General features: G+C 40.1%; 1 protein-coding gene across 2 annotated transcripts in view; it reads right to left on the bottom strand.

Moving 5' to 3' along the window:
* The window catches only part of LOC121897553 (neural-cadherin-like), a 99,369-nt gene that overhangs the window by 54,125 nt on the left and 18,299 nt on the right, over positions 1–26,945 (bottom strand). For both annotated transcript variants that reach the window (XM_042412119.1, XM_042412118.1), the window contains 8 exons: positions 15,556–15,753; positions 11,918–12,143; positions 10,893–11,097; positions 9,626–9,737; positions 7,268–7,517; positions 4,303–4,445; positions 2,604–2,776; positions 567–735 (listed from right to left, as the gene is read on the bottom strand). In XM_042412119.1, coding sequence (XP_042268053.1) covers positions 567–735; positions 2,604–2,776; positions 4,303–4,445; positions 7,268–7,517; positions 9,626–9,737; positions 10,893–11,097; positions 11,918–12,143; positions 15,556–15,753 — 1,476 coding nt within the window. The remainder of the gene's footprint in view (positions 1–566; positions 736–2,603; positions 2,777–4,302; positions 4,446–7,267; positions 7,518–9,625; positions 9,738–10,892; positions 11,098–11,917; positions 12,144–15,555; positions 15,754–26,945) is intronic.

Genomic DNA, 26,945 nt, shown 5'->3' with positions numbered 1-26,945 from the left:
TCTATCTATCTATCTATCTATCTATCTATCTATCTATCTATCTATCTATCTAATCATCTAGCCATCCACCCATAAATCAAGAAAACAAGTAAACAATTATAAATTTATTCTGAGTAAGTCAAGCATTCCTTTCAAGTGGAATGACTTTGTTATTAAATCTGGAGATGAAGAAGACAGAACACAAGCCTGAAAGAAAATGACTGACAGCATAACATGTTGACTCCACGTGTTAGGACTTCAGAGCAGCCTCTCTATTTGCTTTTCCCTCAATACATGTATGTACAGTCATTTTTATATACTGCACCAAGTCAGACCGAGCTTGACCAGATTAAAAGAAATGACAGTCAATAGACAGGTTTTGGTATTTCACTCAAATTCTTGTGAACAGCAATTTAAATGATGGGAAAATTTCATGTCAGTCTGTATGCTTCCTCTCCTCTCAGTTCAACTGCAATGACCCTTAGAGACGTCAATTAACATTAAAATGCAGCCCTGTCTGTCTACGATAAACTCTGCGCTCTATGTCTAATTGAGACCTATTTTAGCCCAATCTGTGACCGCTCTACCTGTGTCTGGATGAATTCTGAAGGCAGGCATCGCGCTGTCTCTGTGCATTAAGCCATATTTGACTTTTCCATTTGCTCCCTCATCTGCATCCACAGCATGCACTTGCAACACAAAAGTCCCCGTTGGCTGGTTCTCCAGCACTGAAGCCTTCTCACGATATTGCTGGCACTGAGAAGGAGAAAAAGAGGGAGAGCGGAGGAGCAGTGAGACAAAGAGACACACAAATACAAGAAACAATTCTCATATATGGAAATAATTTGTCAGAATATGGTACATTAATGAGAATACAAGGATCAAAGAAGACGAACTCATTACATAGAAGGTCACTGAACACACACAGGGAGGTACTGTACATGAAACATGATATAGAAGTTATAGCTACAATAGCCTGCATCTATGGAAATGAAAACACTTGAGCTGATTTCTTTTGAAGACCCAGCAATGAACAGCTTTGTCTTAGCCAAGAATTCAATCCATTTTCTCTAATGAACATATGCCCCAGATAAAGAGCTGCTCTCTGGAGTCATTCTTTTGTGTAATCAGATATAAATGCTAGCTACTTTTTCAACGGAATGACCATGAAAAAAAAAGAAAAACACTAGGCAAGGAGGAGCAGACACATATGAGAGTGAAACAGAGGGAGGGAGCAATGGATCAAAGGATGTGAGAGAAAGAATAATGCAAGGGTTCATGGGACATGACGGTACAGACACTGGGGCCTGTAGTTAGTTGTTCTTGAAAATCACATAATATCAAGCATAAGGTCATGCTAGCGCAGATGGTTCTGAGGCGTCACTTGATATTCAGACACATCAAGTTGCCGAGACTTCTAGCCCACCCAGAAGACCTCAGGAGCTCCGGCTCTGTGTGAGTACGTCTTATGCTGAAGTTCAAGTCATTCCTAATTAAGGAGGAAGTTAATTAAACAGGTACAGTATTTTGTGATGATATTGCACTTTTTTTTTCATAAATTAATTGAAATCCCAACGGAGCGCCTAAAGATAGAGTGGGTGTGCAGGCTAATCAGAACTCATGGGAAAACAGAGCAGAGAGAGACGGAGGCCAGGGAAATGAGAAAACCAGGGCAAAAAATAGGAGAGTTGGATGAGGAGAGGGAGGAAGGAGTGATAGACAGAGAAATAACTGAAGTGCACTCAGAGGATGAGGCTGACAGGCAGATGAGAGCAAACTGTAATAGTATTGTGAAACCAAAACAAATGACTGTCACCTATTCAGAAGGTGTGTTCAGGTTGACAGCGACAACAGCAAATAAAGCAATGCTTTTAAACTGACTGGAAATTCATTACAGAGAAATCCTGGCCTGTCTTTAACCTTATTCTCATAATTGTGGCCATTCTGACTAATGGGCCATGCTTACTTTGCACTCACAGCAGCCGCTGTGGAGTTTTGAGAGATGTGACTCCAGCAAAACAACATATATTGGGGCAACCAGGCAAAGCTTTCCAAATTGAAATTCTACATGAATGATTTCAAACACATACTGTATCTCTGACTCTAAATGAAAGTAAACACAGGAAGTAGTCCTTGGGATTAGCTGTTTTAGCTAACCACGAAGGGATCTTCTTACAGGGAAACTTGCCAGCTAACCAAACAGAGACCTGAATTTTAGAGGCGGCATGTTTGCATACAAAGTTGAAGGAAAGGTGTGAATGGGAGCGATTAGATGCAAATTTGTTCAGGGTGGTGCAAACTTGTGAGTTCTTAGAAGATTCACTTTGCTTTCTGCCTGAAAACACATGTCAGGGCTGTTGGTTGCTATCAATTTAATGTGTAAGTATAGAAGTAGTTTTTACTCAGAAACAAAATGTTTGAAATGATTTATGTCAATTTTCAGTTTTCAAGTTAAGGCTCACACTGCATGCCCTGATATAAACCGTTTTTCTGGAGTCACATTTCCTGAATTTCTGAAGCAGATTTGGCTACTGCAAAGTTAGCATGCCCCATAGTCGGAATGGACACAAGTAATAGAAAAAGTTGAAATATTGCAGAGTTTTTCTTTAAAAAAAGGTCCTCACCTCCTCAAATACAGGTTTGTTGTTGTTGACGTCATCAACCCCAACTATGACGCGGGCAGCGGAGGAGAGAGGGTGTGGCCCGCCTGATGCATTGTCATCTGTGGCCGTTACATTCAGGACGTACTCCAGGCCTTGAAGCTTGGGCAGGGGAGTGGAGCGGAGACGAATCAACCCTACAAAGACCACACACCCATTAAACTACACATAATAAAACATGGTTCCACCTAACACAGCAAGCACAACCATTACATTAGTCATTAAGCAGAATGTCATTGCCACTGTGGCCTTCCATGGTGAAGGATGCGCTATTAATAAAACACACCAGAAAATGCATATTTAACGTTGTTGTTCTAGAATTTGAGAGTGAGATAGAGAGTGGCGGAAATTCACTTCTGAAGTCCACAAAAAGGTAAAAATCTGATATGCAGACTAAATCCAAAAACCAATTTCACAGTGGTGACTTTGTCACATTTCTAATCTAATAATTGCATGCTCTCCTCTAAAGATGCCCATCCAGCTCAACCATTTGAGCAAAAACATAAAGTAGTAAGTGACTCGGGTTAGAAGTTAACCAGGCTCAGCAGATGCCTATTAGCTATTCCTCTCTCCTCCTTTGTCTGCTTTCATGTAACAGTCAAGATAAAAGGTGGGATAAAAGGATGCAGCATCTGAGTCAACATCTTTCTCGTTAACAGTAATACAAAAACATCAGAGGTTGCAGGACAAGCAGGCAGCCTGTGATGTGGGGGAGACTCATTTAAGTGAGAGCACAGGGAGGTTTTTTTATTCTCTTGTTGTGTTTCTATTCATCTCTTTCAATGTTCTTGATTAAAGACAACACAGCATGCTGATACACACAGATGCGAGTGCCTGACTTTCCTCTCCCAATTTACTCGTGTTCCGGCTGCCCACAGAAGAGAGCGGGGTCCTGGCTCCTAATGACAATGCGTGACGTTGACAGCACTGCAGCACAACATTAAAATAAGTGAACTGTGGGATGTACACAGTAATTCTCCCAGCTTAAATGTCAACCTTGTTTACAAATGGGACATGAGCTCTAGCAGCTACTCAATGAGCCAGCACTCTTCATATATACAGTACAGTAAGTGGAAAGCCGTATAGTGGTTTTTCTGCACCCAAAGGATATCAGCCTTAGCATTTTCTTGCTCTGAGGATACACAGAAAGGGTGGAAAGGAATATAAAAAGATGACACAAAAGAAAGAGGAGCTGGCGGAGCGTAGCCTGAAGATTGTGAGGTATGATAGAGCAGTTGTTGTGAAATTGAATTGAAAGGGTTGGGTGACAAATGTCACAGCGATTGCCACTGGTTTCGGATCAAAGGGTAAATAAAAAAGATAAACTGTGCTGTCACCAATGCTAGAAAGCTTCGAAACACAGGAAACATTCCTCTCAGTGCCTGCAAAAAGAAAGACCCACTGTGGAAATTTCCTAAATAATGTCATTGTCTGTATTTATGACCCCAATAATAGAAAGACCGGCACTCGTATTGAAATTACAGCTTCTAATATCAACTTTCAATATCTTTTCACATTGACTTTGAAAGTAGAGGGCGTTCATTGCACACTACTGTAGTGGGAATGTATTAGAGAAAATTGAATGTGTGATTTGACGGAAAGCCTGTCAATTAGAGTGAGAGCTGCAAATGTGAAGCCTGGCCGGAAAATTAAGAAGTATCACCTTTCTGGCTGTCAATGACGAAGTTTCCCTCCTCATTGCCTGCTGTTATGGAGTAGATTATACCATCACCATCTGGGTCTTTGGCCAGGACTGTGGCGACAAGGGTGTTTGGGCCTGCATCCTCAGAAACAAACGTTCGATATCTGCGAAGAAAAAGTTGAACAAGCGCAAAGAAAGTAAGAATAGACAAACACACAGACACAAAAATTCCAAGTCAATGATGGAAACACACATAGACAGGAGATACGAATCATTTACACAGTCCAAAGCATCAGCAGGCTGATTAGACTTACGGTTGTGGCTTTTCCTTGTCACTATGATTTAACCTGTCCTCTTAGCTGGCCAGACCAAAGACAAATGATAATGTCGGCTAGGATGTTGAAGTCATTGAACAAATGGTGCTTCCACATACCCAGCCCACTAGGGGCCATTTGATCCAGTGCTTTTTAAAATGTCAACAGTGATTTGCTTGCTCTGTGGTGCTGGGCAGCGAGATGCCCAGCGAGACACAAGAGACTGATATACCACTGTGCTACAAAGCACAATGGGGTGGAGATGAACTGTGTGACTTGGAGGACACGGAGATGAAGAGAAATGGAAAACAGAGCAAAGGCAAGATGGAGAGTGAGGCAGTTGACAAAAAAGAAGGCTGGCACTGACATGACAGGTAAAGTGATATGTGGGAGTGAGGGAGACGAGGGGAGCGGGAGGAGAGAGGGAAGCTGATAGACAGCGAGGAGCAGGATATAAAAGAGGGCGGTGTTCTCACGGAGTTTGACTTGATTTGTCAGCAGAAATCATCCCCTGTGAGATTTTGTGCTGTATCTTCCTCTAATATGTGTGTGTAAGTATGTGTAGCTGTGGGGTTCGGGGGGGGTGGGGGGGGGTGGGGCCTTGGTGTCTGTGGTGAGAAGTCAGAGGTGATTGATGGTTTACAGAAGAACGCTGATGGGTGATTCATCTCCGCCAGCCGTGGCAGTCTCCGTGGCAACATGAGTGACCTGTAATCTGTCACCCGGCTCAGAGGCCACCTCTCCGCAGCTCTGTGGGATGAGACATATACACTCCCTCTGCTTTTCTTCCTGAAGCATCCCCCTACATCTCACTGAACTGTGAAGTTGTATTCAGTATGCCTGTCTATCTGCCGGCCTGCATGTCTGACTATATGCATTTCTTTCTGCCTGTCCATCCCTTACTTCAATTACTTTTAGCCTCTCTACAGCTCTTTCAGGTGTGAATTGAGAGGACATGCCAGGAAAAGTTAGCCTGATCAATCATATGTAGAAGTATCTTAATTGGTCTCAGTTGAAGATTTATTTTTATAAATGTCACAGCATGCAGTTGTCAACCTCTACATGTCTTTGTGCTTTTTTTTGGACGCTCTGTCCTCTTTTTGCTCACAGCACTTATCTACATCCCAGTAAGCCACAGCATGATGAAGAACCCAACACACTCTACCTGGCAAAATGCCTGCATTTCTAACTATCTGTCTGCTGGTCTGGCATCAGTATTTTTCTGACTGCCGACAGGCTCTTCTGTTTATCTGCATATCTGACTGGCTGTCTCCTGTCTACTCGCCGTGTATGTTTTGGTATTCTCTACTTGCTTGCCCCGCAACCATGTTTCAGTGTGTTTTTCTCCTCAGTTTTATGTTTGCCTGCCTACATCTCCACCTCTCTGCCCACCTGTTTGTTTGCTTCTGTGTCTAGCCAACCACAGAGACTGACACCTGACAATGCAACAAAAGCGTGTAACAGAGGTCCGCAACAGTCTTGTGTGAAGGTCATTGAAACATGACTGACAGGACAAGCGGCTTACTCGTTTGGGGGGATAAATGCAGCGCAGCCACTGTGACAGTTGCTGCCCACCCCCTCACACAGCTTTGCCAACAAGGCAGTCTAAGACACACTGGATTGCATCTGTACTGCATACCTTTAGAAAAGGCCAAAAATAAACCCTTGAGAACGATGAGTTAACACTCAGTGTTACTACAATATTCAACAAAGGAAATATTTTAGCAAACCTCCAGAACATGCTATGAAAGTAGAAATGTGACACTGTTTGCCATTACAGATTGTTTTGGTGCCAGATGGCTGTGATTAACACCCCAAATAAACTACAATGAGTTTGTCTTAGTGTTAGTGGTTTTACTATAGCAGTGTTGATGGAAGTTGGCCAATATTCATGGCAGGTCTTCCAGCATCAAATATTATAGTGATGAATAGCCTAAAGGAAGGCAGGTCTGCTGTGTGATGTAACAACCTATAAATAAGTGATGCAACTACTTTGTCTGCTCAAAGAGCAAAGCTTCACTGCAATGAAAAGAGATCAGCTGGTGGATCAGAGATGCACCAGTGCCAGCAGTAGGTATTTGAACTTGTCATCTTGGTGACAAACTTTGATCTTTGCAGCTGAACTCAGGCCATTCTCAAGACTAAAATTTTAGCTTTTATGTTTTGAGCCAAAGTAACAGAATCTAGAAGTGCACAAGTGTACCTTGAGCATCTTGCATTTTATGTGTAAAAGGTGCTTTACAAATAAACTTTTTGTGTTATTTAAAGCAACATTCATGCTGACACACACACAGACACACATTAAATACTTTTTTAATAGCTTATTGATCTACTCTTAGCTCTTCTGTGTCTTGGGCTCGAACTTTTTTATTCCAATATATAGTTTTTCAGCAGCTACGCTTTATGTCCTCAATAAGTAGATATCATTATAACTAAGTACATCAATATCAAATTTCTCTTAAAGGTCACATCTTGGCTACTTTTTTATTTTAAGGAAACAATATTTACAAAGTATATTAAATGGTAAACCATTGGTGTTTGGTGTGAGGTAAATGGGAGAAAGATTCAGGATAAAGTGCAAATAAGAAAAGTCAAAATTAAAAGAAACATGATGGAGGAATGTGGATTTAGAGGAAGGATGGACAGGCATTTTGTGGTTTGAGGATGCTCACACAGGCTGGGAGAACTCCGGGGCTTCATCATTGACATTTGCCATCCTCACACGGACCGTGGCGGTGCCAGAGTGCGGCTCATCTCCGCTGTCCACCGCCATCACCACAAATTCATACAGGTGGTTAGGCCTCTCATAGTCCAGTCGGCCCGCAGGGAAAACAGTCCCATGGGGTGAAATGCTGAAGTCCGGGCTCAGGGTGTAATAGGTGAGCTCAGCATTTAACCCTGAATCACAGTCCGTGGCCAGCACTGGCAGGAGGAAAGACATCACACAAGGACCATCAATTAGCAGTTAATCGAAACAAGCTGATGAGATGGCATCAGTTGATGAATATGTTGACATCTGTGTAGATCATTATCTCTTCATGGCCTTGCTAAACATGTAATAGATCATAAGCTCTGACAGCTACAATTACCAGCACACAAACTGCACTGTGCCCTGCAGAATTATCCCAATCATTTGCAAAATGAGCTTAAAGGCAGCAAAAAGAAACTGTGAAATGAACAAGCGGTATTTTCTACTGAGACTGTTTCAAAAATCATTTTATTCTGAGGTAATTACACAGAAAAACAATAGATTTATTTCTAATGTGAGATTTTTTCATAAGACTAGAGTCAAAAATATTGACACCCTTGGTTGCAAAGCTAATTTAAGTTTGGTGAATTTCACTTAAACTCACTGTTTCATGCACAGCCCCTCCAGCTCATAAGACTTGCATATTGCATATTCTTTTGATGTGTTTATTTCCTCTGTGTCAAGCATCAGCACAAGCTGCCTGTGCATCTCAATTCTTCATTCTCCTTCCATCTCAGCGCCTTGTGATATAGTTCAAAACCAACAATTACTTGTCTTTGTATAGTCTGTATAATGTGACTGACTCATTAAATGTTAAAGAATTTAGGGAGTGAATTTCCCTTTAAAACACTCTGTCACGAACGCTCCACAGTTTTAACCAAAGATGATTCAGTATATCTTCTTTACCACCAGCGTCAGTGGGTAAAGTTGAAGTGATATCCTCATTGTAAAGTATTCATCTGTCTAGAAGTGGGTGATGGGCTAATGGGGATTTCACCCCCTCTGTGCCGCAAAACGTTGACATTTCATTAGTATGCTGTGCAGTCTACCGGATTAAGAAATTAAGTCCTTTTTCAGAACATATTTTTTGTCGCCTATATTTGAATCGTTATTGAACTATAAAGTAATTTCTTTGCATTGTGTATCAGCTACAGTCTATTTATAGTATAAAGATATACCTTTCCCATGGGCAGGTCTTTCAGAGGACTCCCTGTTTTCACTCTCTCTACCTTTGATCCCTCTACTGCTGAGTTCTTCCTACCATACTGGTTGTTTTATTTTTTGTGGATGCATTGGTTTGTATTGGTTGCCATTTTCTCCTTCCGCTGGCTCTGCAGTGCCAACAGTTTCCACCCCTCCAAGCTGTGTATTCGAATGCTTTCAAATTAAATTTGTTCCATTTTTCTCACCCAGAACGCACTAGAAACAATTGCACAGCCAGATATTCCCATGAATCACCTATTGTACCCCATGGGGGACAGACGTCCTACGGGCACAGGAACATTTGACAAGAACTAAACGGTGAACAAGGTGAAATGTAAAAAGAATAGTTCTGAAGTAAGGGGCGTTTTTTTGCATTAAATGTGCATTTTCTAAACTTTCAAGGGTTTTTGGGCCTTTTTCATTAGTGAGCAAAATGAACTGTGGAAAATTCTCAAATGCATCCTTTTCTATCTAATGCTGTAGCTAAATATGACAAATGTATTTTAAAGGTACAGTATATCAAAAACCCTGAATCTCATGAGTAGCAGCAAACAAGAGAGGTGCCAAAAAACAGATTTTTGGAATATAGGTTATCATATCGTAACATTTGTTATACATTATGCAATAAGCAATTGCATCTGATTAAAAGACATACTGTATTTCTACACTTTTGGTTTATATTTGTACATTTCCACTCCAGTTTAGCAATGGCAGTACAAACACCTTCAGCCTTATAATTGATAATTATAAGGTAGCCTCATGCAGTCATAGATAAATTGACATGCCATTATTCATACAGCACATAATAAATCAAAACAATACTGTGTCTTTGTCGCTTATAGTTTAGTAGAGTATAATTGAGATTATGATCACAGATCTGACAGATCTATTTGTTTCTTTCAGTATGAAAAAATGGAAGCATTATGGTCCTGTAAGTTGAAACAATGATTCAAGATTAAGCTTTCTCACACAATACATTTGTTGTTTTCATGTAGAAAAAGTGACTTTTTTAATAGTTTTTCTCTCCACTTCAAAAAGAAACAGATGGATGTGAAATATGGTGTGAGAGGAGTCTCACCCTGCAGCAGGGACGTTGCCGTGGTTACAGTCTCAGGGACTCCATCCACACTGTAGATGGATTGGAGGAACTCCGGGACACAATCATTCTCATCCGTTATCAACACCTGAACCTGATTAGCGCCAGCATGAGGAGAGGAGAAGAGAGGAGAGGAGAGAAGAGGAGAAGAAGAAGGAAAGGAGGCAGACAAAATTAGAGTAGAAGAATACAAAATTAGCCTCCCTCAAAAACCCTCAAATCCAGGAGACAACCATATGAAATTCTCTGTACAGGACGCTGACCCCAAAACTTAATCTAAATTGCATTTTATAGCTTCTCAAGTTGCCAGTTCAACACATCCTTTATCTTCCACTTCATGATTTTCCTGAGTCAAAAATAGAAATGTTCTGAGAAAGAACATGTTCTCACTGTGTGTGTTTTCGACAAAGGCCCTTAGCTGCCCTCCGCCCTACATGCTCCCTGTCACCACTGTGTGTAAAGTGTGAAGTGACAGCTGAGTAATAGTCCTGAAATAGCTGGGATAGGTTTTCCCAGTCTTCTTCTCCTACTCCACAACATGTAGCTGAGCAGAAGGAGATTTTCCTGCTAAATCTGTGGTACAAAGTAAGTGCCTGACATGATAATTGGGTGACAAAATCGCTAAATTAATAATTTAAATGATACTGAATCCATGAATAGTTTATGTAGAAATATTCATTTGTGAATGAAGTTTTAGGATTTTGTATTCTCATGCCAAGTGCCTCAGAGTGTGTTCTATATTTTACACAGTTCATTTCCAGATCACACTCAACAAAAAGCATTTACTGAGAGACAGAAACAAAAAAAATAATTCACTGGGGCCTGTGGTCCACTTGCTAACATTTCAAAACCATTCAGCCATGCCATTCACGTAGACAGCCACAAACTCTGCCACTTCTCCTTTGTGGTTATCGCTGTGTGGTGTGGTGTCAAAAGGTCAGCACTGAGATCAGATCATTGCCATTAACGCAGACTTGTCAGCCAATATGAGCCATGTACCATTTAGGTATAAACTGGTCAGTCTGAAAGCTTTGTGGAAGCCCAGTGGGAGCCCATAATGCTGCAAATCTCAGCAACAAAGCCGATTTTAATTTTAGTTTATTTCAGCAGAGTACCACTAAACGCTTGTGTGAAAGATGCAATAATGAAACATCACAGTGGATCTCGGCCTTGGGCTCGGTTGACCTGACTGTATGAACTCTTATATGACTCATGTTTGCTGCCTCTATCACTCCGTAATGAAACTAACCTCTGTGGCAGTGCTCAGGCTGCCGGGCTCCTCGCCCGCTCGCACCATCAGCAGGTAGCGCCGCTGGTCACTCTCATAATCTAGCGTCCGGGTCAGACTGATCTCCCCCGTCTCCTGCTGAATACTGAAAAGGCTGCTGGGATTGATCAGCAGGCTGTAGCTGATTGGCTGCTTTTGAAAGGAAATGGCAAACACCACAAGGAAGCTGCAGAACAAAGAAAAAGTGATTAAAAGAGGAAGGAAAAACAGTCTTTAAAATTCAATTTTAGTTGCACACATGTTGAATTAAAATCGAAATCCTCTTCTACTGCATCAGCACTGTGCTGTAATGAAATCAATGACTGTATGGCCCATTGGCCACGTGCTATAAACACGGTCAATCAGTACTTGTCAGTTCTGCGTAATAATGTAATTCTATTATGCAGATGTCATATCAATGTTTGCTTTTACGGTTAAGCGAGTTTGTGTTCGCCTAATGGTGTATGATGATGATATATCAATTTATGCTTGAGTACGCTGGTGTGACTAAAGGAATATTCATCAACACAAGTCTTAACAGGTAGCGTTTAGAAATCGACATATAAGATGAGTGTGTCTTTACGCGGGTCTGCATGGCTTTGTTTTTGCAGAGATATGCACTGTTGTGTTTATTTGGCTTTAATTGTTACAAATGTAGGTTATTATACAGTGTTGTGTGTGTAAGAATGAATCAGTGACTAACAGTATGCTTTCATGGCCATTTACAGATATGAGGTATTCTCCTTCCATAATCCTTCTGCAGTATTATTGCATTTTAATACTGTTTTTCATTATATTGTACTTTTATTCAGCAATCAGACAATTATACCTATTGAGGCAATAATAAAGAATCTGACAAAGAGTGTTAAGTCATAACCACATGGGAATAGACTACATTTGAATAAAATGACTGCAGAGAGATATTACATTGTTTTCCTGTGTGAACCCTAATTCATCCCTGCTTATGTATGTATGTATGAGTGGATGTTAACACGTGTGGTACTCACGGCTGTCCTTCGGGTGTGTTCTCTGGTATGGAGATGGCGTAGCTGGTATTGGTGAACTGCGGTGCTCTGGCTCCTGCCACCACAGAGAGCATGGCAGGAGCGCTGCGGCTGCCCAAGCCGTCTAGGGCAACCACGCTTAACAAGTACTCTCTGTCCCTCTGAAGCACCAGCCCCGTGGTCACCACCTGGCCTGTCTTCTTGTCCACTGCAAAGCAGCCGTCACCACCTGCAGGGAAATACAATGACATTATTTTTCAGTACTGGATGCAAGCCCATCAAACACTCCTGGCATGAACACTAACTCAGAAATATTACCCGAATGGCAATTGGAAATTCTGTTTGCTGGGTCTGCTGAGTTACAACACACACAGATGATTCATATTCAAATTAAATTTTAAATAAAATTTAAAGACATCATCAAAGAGTTTGGACATATAAATGACCGAACTCACAGAGTTAACTTGGTAAGTTTAAACCAAATGTTCTGTTTTGTACCACAAGGAAAAGGCCTTGATTTACTATACTAGAACATTTTTTGTTAAAGCCTCTTGATAGTTTCAAGTTTCAAGATTCACCATGCTCTTATCGTTCTAAAAGTGAAATCGACTATGATATAACACCCAATGGATTAAAAGATTCAAAGCAGCTTTATTACAATGACTGTTTAATAGCTATTTTGTATTCAGGCAGTATGGTAGATATTCAATGGCAACTTTCAGCTGAATTTCACCCTTAGTCCGCAGTGGCTCGCTTGTTTCAAAGGCAAACAATGACTAAGCAGTCAAACTTTGAAAATCATTTCCACCTGTTGAACAAACATTCAAAATCACCAAAGACGCATTTTTATTCTCACCGGCAGAATATCTTTTCTATAGTGTGTGGAGAAGAAAATAACAGTGCCTCTGACTGTTGATGTTTTATTAATGTTACAATGCATGCTCTTATGTCCATAATATATAATACATTTTATTCACTTCACGAAGCCTGCAGGGAAAATGTTGGTTTTCTGAGGTCACATGAAAAAGATTATACATTAACCAACTAATCATAAACTCTCATACTAGACAGAGAAATGGTTGTATTGTGCGTGTAAACAGCCCTGACCTCCAACACAGTCACTGGTGTTAAGAGTTCTCTGTCTGTATCTATATTATACACTGGTACAAAGTAGTAAATATACAAAATGTGCACAGTATGTGGTTAAGTGTTAGACACCAGCTTTATCTTTGAACTAGAGAACAGTTGCTACACACTAAATCTCTGTCATTGTTTGCACCTGCTACACTTGGCATCATGGATGATTTATTCAACTAGCTACCATTCTGCCAGCTTGCATCAGGTGACAGGTACATGAAACGGTGACAAATAGACTTTGATCATGATCAGCCTACTGCTAGCTTACTGTAACTTTAGTTCAGACTGAAATTGAATAAATTTGTGCTTTTTGTTATCAGAGGCTACATTTGACTTTTACGGCAGATTAAAAGGTACACATCTGGGTTGCGCAGTTGGTTTAGTTGTTTAAGGTGCTGACCGAAAATTGCAATGTGCCTCTATTCCAGCCTTTGTTGCATGTCATTTTCCATATCTGACCCGTCATTCCCTGTCATCTGTCTACCGTTAACTCTCTAATAAATGCAGAAAATGCTCCCCGAAAATACTTTAAAAAAAGGTACATGTTTGTTCAAGGGCCCAAAAAGTACCTGTGTTGGTAAATCTGTGAAAAATAAATTAAAAATCTCAATCAAATTATCTGCTTTGCGTTTTATTAGTATTTAAAGGATAGGTTCACAATTTTTCAAGTCTATCTTAAAACAATAGTTAGGTGACTCAATGGAAACTAAAAGAGGTTTTGCTCACTGTAATCATTCCTCCTGTTTATACTGACCATTAGAAGATCCCCTCCAAATGTGCTCACAATGTAAGTGATGGGGGACAAAATCCACAATCCTTGTTTTGAGCAAAAATGTTTTTAAAGGTTTATCTGAAGATAATATGAGGCTTCAGTCGTCTGAGTTAGTCAAATAATGTGGATATCTTTCACAGTGACAGTCTTTTTAGTAATAAACTCCTCTCTACAGACAGTGTTTTCCTGTTCAGCTGCAGTGGAAAGATAGTAACAAAAGAGCGAATTTGGCACCAAAATCACAACAACTTTGAAAGATACTGAGTTTATTTTACTAATTTGGACAGCTGAAGCCTCATATTAGCTTCAAAGAAAATTTTAAATATATTTTTGTGCGTGAGGAGGACTGTGGATTTTGTCCCCCATCACTTACATTGAAAGTAAATTATGAAGGAATCTCTTAATGGCCAGTTTGAAAAGACAGAATGATTATAGCAACAAAAAAAAATGTCAATGAGCATTTGGGCACCTGACTGTTTTAAACTTTTTAATTTTTACATAAATAGTTTTTTTATGCAGGTCTTGCAATGAAGTGAAGAGAACAATCTCACTAAAAGGTCCATTTTGTAGCTGCTCTGGAGGTTTCAATTATATCACAAGATCTTGATCAGCAGATGGAGTTCCAATGTGTCAAGGAATGTCAACTGTACCAATGACCACAAATGATAACTTTAACATCTACACTTCCATGACTCCATCTGCTGATGAAAATCATGTGATATGACCAAAAACGCCAGAATAGATACTAAAGGTGAGATTCTTTTCTCGTTATGTCAACCTTTTTAAATTGTTGTATTGCTACTTTAACATAAGTAAATGATCTAAATGCTTTCTGCTGCTCGTAAAACTGAATAACGGAGTCAGACAGACTGACCTTGCTCATCAAAAGCCATTCTCATCCTCTTGAAGTCTTTACAGTTAAGCACAGGATAAGAGGGTTAAATAAACAATGTGAAATCTTGACAATGGGTTTAGATTACTTTGAAGAGACACTGTTTAGCTGGTAAGAGCTGTACAAGGTAAACCTTACCGCTTATAAGAGTTCTTAGCATGGTCATATTGACCATGGCTACCTTGTGATAATTGTGGTTTAACTCGCATCGGGGAGCTCTGCCATGGACTAATGCAAGTCAGAGGGAAGTCAGTAGTGTTTTGTAAAGCACCATTGGCAAGATTAGCACATCCACCCATCTCTGACATGCCAACAAACCTCTATTCCCCTCAACCACCAGGGGGTCTACCACTCTGGCAGACTTCCAACAGCCCACTGTGTATAGTTAGTCTGTGAGTGTGCTTGCATGATGCTGTGTGTGTATGAAACAGAGAGAAGCAGACAGATAGACAAGAGTGCATGGTAAGTGCATAAACAAATGTGTGAAGGCCTCTGGCTGTGTGTGCCATTGCGCATATGTGTGTGTATGTGTGTGCATGTGTGTAGGAGAGAGAGAGAGAGAGAGAGAGGGACAGAGATACAGAGGCAGAGAGAGACAGGGTGACAGAGACAGAGAAACTAATGGACACCTAAAGAGTGTATGAATGCATGAATGAATGTGTGAACGCCTGTGGCTGTCTGTCTGAGTGACTGTGCTTGTGTCTGACTAGTTGTATTTATTTCTGAGGCTCTATAGCCTGTCAGCCTATTTTAACAACAGCACAATCTATTTTAATACAATTTCCCTCCTATACATTTCTGTGTGTGTGTGTGTGTGTGTGTGAACAGCAAAAGACTTACCATCCGACAAAAAGTACTCCACCTCTCCGCTTTTGCCCTCGTCCCCATCGTGAGCCTGGAGCTGGTAGACAAACGTTCCAGCAGGTGCCTCAGGGGACACGACGGCTAGGTAAGGGTACGGCTTCATATTCCACTCAGGAACGTTGTCATTGACATCAGTGATCTTCAGCTTCACCTTGTTCAGGTACCAGTCTGGGCCTGGGGGATAGCGCAGAGATAGTGACGGAGCTGCGGTTACTGAAAGTGACAGCTGTCATGTAACTGTGTGTGTAGAGGGGAGACAAGCAGCCAGGGGAATCCGAAGCACAGACAAGCAGCGAGTCAACTGAGGGTACAGGTATGTGAGATATAAATCCTCTCTAGAAGACGGCAAAACATAATGTTGCAGGATTAGAATAAATCTCAATGATTCCTAGGTCTGCAGAGTGGAACAGATACCAGCATATTGACAGGTTCTCGTTTCAGCTCAGAGTTTTGGTCAAAGTCAATTACCACACTATCTTGTGGCAATTCACCCACTATCTTTCCACATCCTTTTGCTTTGCCATAGCTGCCTGGCTTGGGAGATTGTTGGAAGTGGATGTCAGGAGGGCTGTTTGGGCCCATGGTGGAGATCGGTGGATATGACATTATCCATCCATTCTCCATCAGGGCTCCCATCCAGGCATCCTGACACAAAGGTTCCCATGGGAGAAAGCCTCAGCCACAGTCTCATCTACCAAGTCTGTGTAAAGCTACCTTGATCTTCCCACAGGGGCCTAGGGATGATGCCTCATGGCTGCAGGCATTTTGTCGCCTGCACACTGCCTCACTGGAGTGAATAAGAAGATTCCAAGAATCCAATTACCAACTCGTTCACCCTGAGCCGGGGAAGACAGCAAGAGTGCACAGGAGCGCCCAAGGAGAAGCGGTGTAAAACTGCGTTGCAGTCTCTATGACAGGAGTGTAGTGTGCCTTTTGCTGGAACTGATAGTCGGGGATCGTTATCTACATTAAATACAATGACACGATCTGGAAACAATGTGCACAAACAACTCCTGACACTGTCACAGACAGGATCTAGGGCACATTTTGTGTAGAATCTATTCCTGCAAAGTGGAGCAAGTCACAGTATTGTGAGCTAAGACACTATTTCCGCAAATATTTGCTGTGATCTTGTGTCAACGTGGCATGAAGGAATGCCAGAAGAGCTGCCAACCAGTTCAGCAGGCTGTGATCCACAGAGGCCATCTGCCTCACCCCAGAGAAGAAGAACCCCCTGCCAGGACGAACACACAAACGCACACAGATAACAACACAAGCACAAGGATTTGACAAACAGGCAAGTAGTGCCATCACACCCAGACACATGCTTGTGCACTTGATGTAACTGACATTAGCATGTCTCTTTCTGTCTTCCTGTCTCTCTCTCTCTCACACACACACACACACACCACTGCACACTTACACACAGAGGTGAGTTACTTAAGGGCTAAAAGTAACTATGGATTTGAAATCCCATTATGTAAAAGGTCTCCTGTCTGTGACCTGAGGCTATATATGTACTTTTTAATCCAAGACAAAAGCAGCAGGAGTTTGCAATGCATCCTTTCACAACCTGAGGGCTGACTCAACAGATGTGCTGTCGCTGTACAAAACAGTTCTACTTTAGTGGTTTCCATAATATTGTGTAACATAATGTCTCCCCAAAGTCGATTATAGCTGATAATAGGAAACTATACGTTAGTAATGAGCAGTACATGCATACAGCAAATGATATAGAGTCTTCAAACTGTATGAATTGCTATAATAAATCTTTTACAGCACCTAGTGTTCGCTCAAATGAGTTGGAAAGCAGAAAACAGATGCTGAGATCACAATTTCTATTTCTTTTTTAACTGGCTTACAGTTAAGATGCATTTTGATGGGAAATACAATGCGTTGCACTCCGGACTAGCTCGGGAGTGTTCACAACTGAAACACAATAGCTATAAAGTGTGTGACAGCTCCTAAAAGGATTGTTAGAGGGATAATAAGAGAAGGAGGAAGAGGCAAGAGGAGAGAATTAATCTAGCTTTCTGCTCAGGCTTTAAAGTTGCTCTGTGGAGAGAAAAGTTCTGACTCGGATCTGACGATAGTTCGTTTTGGATAAATAGCCACCGTATCATGGGGGCAGAGAAACTAATCAATGTTCAGATGCTATCTTCCAAAATGTCGACAGCGGCAGTTTATGCACTTAAAGCCAGATCATCCTGCTCCATAGGACGGAACAATCCTTTCGTGATGAATAATGAGAAAGGATAAAGATTCTATTGCAAAGTAGAAGGGTTTAAAAGGCACTTAATCAAAAAGAAATCAGAGCTCTGGCACTTAACATTTAGTTGACTATCAAATCTTTGCGGGGAGCAGTGCAAGACACATTCCTTGCCTCCTGCTTGTTGGTATCTTTCCCAGCCATGTCTCTGTGGTAATGGTGGTGATGATTTTACAAGGCTCCATCTAATTAGCTTGTTATAGAGAGACTAATCAGAGCCAAGGCAGATAATTAGAACCTATCAGCTCTGGAATGATAATGAAGAATGTACTAATGTGTGCGTGCGTTTATGTGTTTTTGTGAGGTGAGCGACCGATTGTGTGCACTGTAGGAATAACACTACTTTTAGAACTTAAATCTTCCACTCATTGATAGGGCACCACCCTTATTTACGGGAAATAAGTAATTCAAATTTAATCAGTCTCATGACCAAGAATTGGAGTTCTTTCTGATACAGTGACCTCTGTCCTCTACTTCCAAAGACTACAAACAGACAACTTCTAGCTGATAAATGAGGACATTTATTTATAGCTAATAATAACTGAATAAATGAAGCATTAATAAGGAGTACATGATAATGGCCAGGCGACTCCGGATGCAGTATTTCGCCAAGCAGATGAGGGCGTTCCAGCGGATTACTTCAGGGCTGACAGCAGAGGTCCTGGCCAAGGAGTCGCTGGCAGTTCACCGAGGCAGTTAGACGTGGCCCGGTAGTATGGTCTCTGGGATCTCTGGGGATTTGTGGTTGAAGTCAAATAAAATTACTCTGGCTACACTACTTCTTTTACTAGACTCGTCGGGTAGTAAAGTTGGCTGGATGACAAAAAAACTTCAAAACAGAAATACTATAAAAACCATGAGGCTTAATGTTACAAAAATATAAAAACAAAGAAAACAAGTTTTCAGTTGATACTGCGGCACTCCAAGGCTTGTTTAGAGAAAGGTTAAATTGTGTGTGTATTTAAGGTGAGGAACAAAAGAAAATCAGAGAAAGCTCAGATTTGAGGAACAGCATAAGGATCAAGAGTCCCTCAGGCACTTTTTATCAGTTTGCAAAGTTTTGGGCATGGATAAGGCACTTCCCGCCAAAACCGCTAATGCATATTTAATTCCTTTGCTTGGGACTTCGCTTGGGAGTTTGGGACTTTCCTAAGATGACGGCTTTGTGACTAAAATGTGGCTCATATTTCTTGATTCTAGTGAATTAGTTCAATTGAGTTTTTACGCGTAACAAATCACACTTCTATCCATCACTATGGTCACTCCTCAACAGTGATTTTAAAACATGGACTGCATGTTACAATTTATTATCCAAGCTTTCAAAAACAAACAACACATGGACAACAATGACTCAAACATCATTTCATCAGTGGCCTAAAATTCCTCACTAATTTAACTATTAAAAATAATTTCTACTATTACTAGTAAATGTAAAAAGGTTAAAGCAGCAATTAGTGGTTCACACAATATAGAAAAGACAGAATATAGTCTTACATTAGTTACGTTAGTTAGATTTCCATAATATCCACATTCAATAGATGACAGTGTTGCCACGCAATGAAGAATGTATTAAACTATGATTCTGATTAATTCACACTGACATAGGAGTTGGACCACCTTACAAGAAAACATTTGCTTAGTGCTGCTAGCTGTTTTACTGGGTAGTTAGTAGAGCTCAACCGATATATTGGTCAGCCGATATTAGCCTATCACAGATATATCGGTATTGGTGTATGTGCTGTCCAATATGCGCCAATATACTATATCTATATATTTTTATTTTTTAAAGTTATATTGGGGGCATTTTATGTATTTGATCCTTCTTCTTAATTCAAATTTAATATATACGTATCATGCTCTCCATTACATAGCTTTGTCACAAGTATTTGATAACCACATTTAAGGGATCATTGCATTGTGTTTATGTATATATTCTGTATATATAAGATTATCAGCTGATATATCGATATCAGAATTTTTTTACTCCCTAATATTGGTATCGCCACTGACCCCAAAAGTCCAGTATCGGTTGGGCCCTAGTAGTTTGACAGCTTATTCACATTAATTCAGACTTGGCTCAAACAAAGAGAGAATATAGTGAAATCACTTTAGGAATGTACCCTCTAACTTATGATAAAGGTCTGGAGATAAGCGAAACCCAGAGTGAGAAGGAGAGAAATGGGGAAGGTGTGTGTGTTTGTGTGTGTGTGTTAACATGGAGAGAGAGAGAGATACTGAGGGTAGTTTCTTAATCTGGATGAATTTCTTTATCCAGATGTAAAAAATACATTTCAATACAAGTAACTCAAATCTCTCTCAATGTGGATGTGGAATCCTCCTGACTTGGGTTCTTCCCTGTGTTCCCCAGCTAAACTGACCCAAGTGGTCATTAAGTGTTTATCTCATTATCTTGTCAGCCATGGTGTCTCAGGAGATTGAGAGCACCAGTGCTCGGCGTAGACAGCCTCAATTCTGTCACCCCCACTGTGAGAGGTGAAAGGCCAACTTTGCAGATCCTGGGATTCTCTGAGAAGGTCTATTCAACCCACCATTATCTCCTTGCTGAAATTCAAAAGAGAGAGGGTTGTCCTTCCTGCAGCACGGGCAAGTGGGAGTGCACACAGCGTGCTCTGAGGCTGTGAACGTGTGCGATTTCTCTCTGATCTGGCAAGTTAAGTGCGGAGCGGCTGTGAGCGATGCCCCGTGAGCATCAAACTGACACAACCTGCCTCACCTGACCGAGACAAAAGATGCAATCAAATAAGCAGGCGAGGTAGAGGCTCACAGGCCCCACTGGATTTTTCAAAGTCAAATATGCTTTCTGCGCGCTGTATGTGATAAAAGCGGGTCTATACTGTACACTACAATCCCATAAGGATAAGAGCATCTGCTGGATGACTAACGTAATAATGTATCATAAAAAGGTGGATGACAGGGATGCACTGCGTGGTTGGCCAAGGCTCAGTGAGTACAATGAGTGTGGTGTGTTTGCATGTGTGTGCGTGCATGCGAGATGTGCATGAGTGTGTGTTCTATATCACTGGAAGCCATTCTGTAGATGTTTCCTGCTGTTAATCCTCTCCTTGGGTAGTTGCTATATAAAGCTGCTAAGTGGCTTGCCGGTATGAAAAAAAAAAGTTGTCTCAAGTGCTTCTGTGCACATCTACACTGCCCACAGTACAAGGACACTGAGTGTGTGTGGGAAGAGGATGAGAGGGAAACAGTGAAAGAGAGAGGCACAGATACAGAAACACAAATATCTACAGAGGGAAAGAAAGAGACAGAGAGGAGGAAGAAGCAGGCAGCGGGGAGGAAAGAGTATTGTGTGATGCTTATCAGAGAACGTAAAATAACATTACAGAGACAAGAGCACAAGGAAAGCACAACAAACAGCGGGGCACAACAATAGATGCTGGGAGCATCCGCGTTTGAAAAGAAAACGTACAGTAGTAGAGCACAGACCACAAGAGGAGAAAATTAAGCTAGAATATAGAGTGTAATTAATATCAGAGGTTTTTCTTATGGATCTCTTGTTCCTCCTATGTCCAGTGAGGGAGGAAATTAAGATACAAATATTTCAGTGTGGAATTAAACAAATTGCGTCTGCAAGCATAAATATCAATGGCCCGTGCAAGACATGGCGAGTGAGTGGAAAGTGAAAATCAGCTCAATGGGGGAGTAATAAGGTACATTAACCAAATGTTTGCGGTGTTAAGGAGGCTCTATTCTAAGCCGCCCTCCCCCCCATCTCAGCTCTGCTTAAAGCAGAGTGTGAAGCCGTCAGCAGGAGATCAACACGCTAAAAGCACTGGAGACAGAAATCTATTAACTCTGCACCACACACCCTGGACTCTGTGGCTCAGAATGGCTGACACACTAACCATGTAAACACACATGCAGGCATTTTCATCCCACAACAATTACAAACGGCAGACGTGTTCACGTTCTGCACATTTTCCCACTTCAGATCTGCATCTCTGCAGTAAAATCACATGAAAGCATTTGATTAAAGCAGGAAAAATGTGTCTTTTGGCAACCACATTTTGCAACAGTATCACCAAGGCTGTGGCACAGCTTACAGTTGCATGTAATGGATTTTTTTTTTAAACAGATCACATTAGCATTATAGACAAGTAAAACATATGAGTGTAGTATGTTTGGCATCAGCATAGATAACTAAGGGGATATTTAGAGTTTACCACCAGCTACTATCTTGACAGCCCACTGTAACACCACCAGTATCTTTTAATGTCTTTCAAAGGAACAAGAATCTCCTAAATCGCAAATTGACTTTGTATTTGGAGAGAGAATTTTCCATTTATTTCAACATAACTGGGAGCAACATACAGTGGCCTACAGAATGAATCTTTAACGCATTCAGACATGGTAGATGCTGCTTGATTCATGAGATAAGTGATAACAGCGCAATCAGAAATATCTGTGAAATTAACATATCACAATAAGCACTCAAGATGGTGCCATCCAATAACGACCTGCTACAAGATACTCTCCCTTGTTTGTGTTTGCCCTATATGTCTATGTGTATATATGACTGCATATGTATACATACACAAAATGTGTGTGTCTATACATGCATACTCTATACATACAATATGTGTTTATATGTTTTTATGTATATTTTTTGTTTTTAATTGTACATCTATTGTGAATTGCAGGGAGGTAGCCATAGCAAGTATGTCATTGCACTTGAATGCATATACCAATGGCAATAAATTTAAACAATATTCAAGTGCAACATTTTCATATGCAGCATTATTTATTACAGGTCTGTATCCACAAGGGAGTATGAGGAGCTATTGCCTCCTGAGATACAGATTTTGTCAACTCATCTCAATGTACGTAAATACTCTCTGCATAAGCAATTTCTTCTCCTTGCACAAACGATCCCTTGAGTGTTTATTGAGACTCCACAACCCTTACAGTGTAAGTGATTCACCAGCTATTGTACTTTTACAGCAGAGGGTTAGAAAAAAAAAGATGGAGATAAATCCATGTATATGCTTCACCCACCTATCTATCGACTGCAAAGACACACAGCAGTAATTTTTAACTTGCAAAGTTTCTTTCATTAAAGATATTCAGTTTCTCTTTCCAATCCCTAATGCTGTGGTCAGCTCCAGCCTGTGAAACCCTGAATAGGATAACTGGTTTGGAAAATTGATGGATGGATGGATGGATGGATGGATAGATAGATGGATGGACAGATGGATGGGTGACTGGATAGATGGATGGATATCTCCCATTAGACCTAGACAGCTATAGTCTCTTTACTGATGGTCTCGTTTTTTTCTTGTAGTTCAGCCAAAAGAATTAAAAACTCATTCAGTTCCTTTTGTTTTATTGCTTTGAGCAGAGAAAAATGTGCCATATTCACATCTATTCACTCACATAACAAAAGAGGATTTAGAGAGCAGCAAGTGTTGAATGGAGATATATTGCCTTCAGGGAAAGGGCATATAATATAATTTAGTTGAAATAATTTAGATTCTATTTAAAACTATGGCTTAAACTATGATTAAAATAACAATAACTTCACAATATTTACTGCATTGAAGTGTTAAAATTACTTGGAAACATTTTCACTTCTGCAGCCCACTTTCATATCTGCAAGACATCTTGCTACTCATTTTTTCCACACAGTAACGCACATTAAATAATTAATGCACTGACTTTGGTCTGTGGTGAATCATGAGCCTTAACCTCTGCCAATCAATTAGTGAAAATAGCCAGTCATTTAAAAAAGCAACATGTGAGTTATTGGCTGAAAAAGAAAACAAATACATAAGCTGACCAATGATTGATAACTGATTTAGTGTTTATTTGAATAGTAGAGGAAGGTACACTACCCCCACCTCCACCCACATTCCCTTCATCGTGCTAGAGTTGTGTGTGCTGCTCGTCAGAACTACACACAAGGCCATATAAGTCACTGCTTATTCTAGAGAGACAGATACTGTATGTATTTCTCTTCACTCTGTAGAATCCTTCGAAACTCCAGAGCCCAAGGCCTCAATCCCACTAAGACTGCGCACCGCAGGAACTGCCCAAACGCACGTTTAACATTAAAAATGATAGAACTCTCAGGAAGAAGGATTAGCTCCAGTAGTAAGCAGTCAGCAATCAAAGGAATACTTCAGCATCCCTGTCTAATCGCAACGTAGCCAATTCAATTCCAACCTTCACTGCATGCCATCCTCTTCACTGTCACCGTGTTTCCTGTCTATACTGTCAACAACCAAATAAAGGTAAAATCTCAAAAAAAAAAAAGAAAAAAATGAAAAAGGAACACTCAATACAAAATCTATCTTATGACTAACACTGACCCCTGTAGATTTGAAATGTGGATTTAAGAAATTTGCATTATGCAGCTATAGCTATGGAGCTATTACATTTGTCATAAGTGCCTAGCATAAGCAAATGTAGTCAAGTGTGATGTAAACAGCTAACCACGCTAGCAAACAAAAAGGAAGCTGTTATCTGCTTCTGACATTGAAATTCTGCCATATAAACACAAGCTTGTAACATGCTGAAGCAACAAGCTGACCAGACATCACTTAAACGTGAACCGACAGAGGAGAGGAGAAGCAAAAATACATCCATGACAGGAACGTTAGTCACTTTCAAAATGACTCATCAAACCCCTGCTAGCCATAGACATGAGGATACAAATTTTCCCAGCTGAGATGATCAAAATGTCATGTCTGTACTGAAAAAGAGGTCTCCTTCCATTGTGAGGAAACTTCTCAGGTTTTAAGTCAGTAAACTCAGTCAGATGCACAAATAATGCAAGCAGGGTGTTGTGATCTGGACAAAGATACTGTATGAAGGCAAAAAAAAAAAACACTGAAGAGTAAACCCCCTACCACTAAAGATGGAAACAAACAAAGAAGCATCAATTTGACGTTCAAAAGCCAACTGTATGACTTGTTGTGAGGATTGTAATTGATTAATATTGCATGAAACTGTTTTTTTTCCGCTGAAATTATATTACTGACTGCCATTTGTCTGAAATATTCATTTTTCTGTCATGTACAAGAAACGTCACGTTTTTCAATTTATGTTCAATGAAAAGTCTATATGAATTGGCTTATTTTTTGACAGAGTTTAGTGACTTTTAAAAATATACTGTATATTTTGCAGGGATCAAATTAATAAAAATGGAAAGGAATAAAATCAAAACACGGGTGAGGGTAGAATATAAGATCTTATGATCCTTTGAAACTTTTCTCAAAGTGTTAGAATCAGTTTGTTTACATACAGTAATCACAATCCTACTACCACACACACACACACACATCCTATATTTGTTCTAAATAACACATTTGTGTAAGACTATTTATAGTTGATTTATTGTTCGGAGAAAAATTAGATAACCTGTTTTGTTCTTTAAAGTCTGTTTTGTTATATGAGATTAATACCAAAGTAAACATTACAATTAAAATATATATTTTTCTAATAGTTTTTTTTTAATTAGCCATTTTTAATAATTACTTTGCACCTATTATATGGTATGTAAAATAATAAAGATAATACAGCGCTTGTATCTTTAATGGTGTCAGTCTAGGACTCCCCCTTAATCCAGAATCGTGGAGTCCTGTCCTTGAGCAGTCGACAAGCAGGGCTGTTTATAGGCTGAAAGTGAATTTTGACAGCTAGAGATATTTGGAAGTAATTACTGGTAAACATCGGGATTGATCAGAAACCAGCGCAACCCCCTGCAGATAAGGGTATTTTGTGCTGTGAGGAGAAATCCCATATTTGCACCTTTAAGATAAAAATTTCATACCATCTCCATGTTTCTGATGCACAATCTTCACATACATTATTTAAGCACAACTAAGGGGGAGAATATTTTCAAGTCAACAGCTGTCAATGGTTCCAGTTCCAATTTCCATCCCACCAAAATGTTTGGCTTGCTCTTAAAAGGAATGTGAGTCATGCTGCCGTCATGTTGTTATATTTGTATTATGACAAAGTTCAAGACACAAAGAACCTTGAGAAGATACATGGTTACGTTTGCTGTTACAGTTGATTATTTGTTGACAGAATTCAAAGAGTGTCTTATATATATAATATAGTCTTGTTCTTGCTGTCAATATGTTGAGAAATATGCTGAGAGATTTGATGTTTTTGAGCATGAGTTGAGACACATACTGTATTCTTCCTGCACCATCAAACTGTTCCTTTCACTCCTTCCTCCTGTCCTTGATAGACAAAGGACGCTTTATTGATCCTTGACTTTGGCTCTAAATAATCAATATGAGGCAGAAAAAAGGCTGGATTTTGTGAGATTGAAAGCCTACAATGGCAATAATAGTTTTTCACAAACACCTATGCACCGAACTGCCAGTATGGAAAACTCAACTCAATCCTTGACGTTAGCTGTCAAACAAGGGTCTGTTGATAATACCCATAGTATAAGCACTCAGTTCTTGCTTTCACACAAGTGATCACACTTTTGTACAAACACTAGGCTTAATATATACTTGGTAACTTAACTCTCTTGACATTTGTCTTTTGGAAACTTTGTTCACCTTTTCCCACATTTACCTTGGCCACAGTATGTTGAAATGAAGAGAAATGATTAACCACAGTTTGCAGCCTCTTCTACCTCCTCAAAGCTGCCATGTTACATATGGATAAGCATTAACAGAAATAAAATGCACACAATAAAATCAAATTTTATATTGATTGAGTCATATTACTGAGAGTAATTTCTTAACTGTCCTTGCCATTACCCATTGCAAAATTTCCACCTATACTGTATGTTCCAGCAGTTATGGTATGCTGCTGCTATTAGTTTCTGTTTAAAAAAAAAGAAGCATAATGCACAGAGAGTCAATGTCAAGGGTTTTGATCATCAGGATATGTGTATGAATATAAATGGGAGGACAAGGCTTCGTAATGGATATCTTATTATCTCATTTACATGTTGAATCTTTTTAATTAACAAGTTAGCCACCAATATCTCCAAGGCCAACCTGAGTTTTGTTTGGGTTACATAAAGTACGTTTGTGCAAAGATTAAATTAGTATTTATATTAGTATTAGTATTTTCATCTGACACTGGGTAGACA

Source organism: Thunnus maccoyii, chromosome 5 (genome assembly GCF_910596095.1).
Source record: "Thunnus maccoyii chromosome 5, fThuMac1.1, whole genome shotgun sequence".
NCBI lineage: Eukaryota > Metazoa > Chordata > Actinopteri > Scombriformes > Scombridae > Thunnus > Thunnus maccoyii.
The sequence above is the reverse complement of the archived record's forward strand: the minus strand, read 5'-3'. Positions and strand labels throughout refer to the sequence as shown.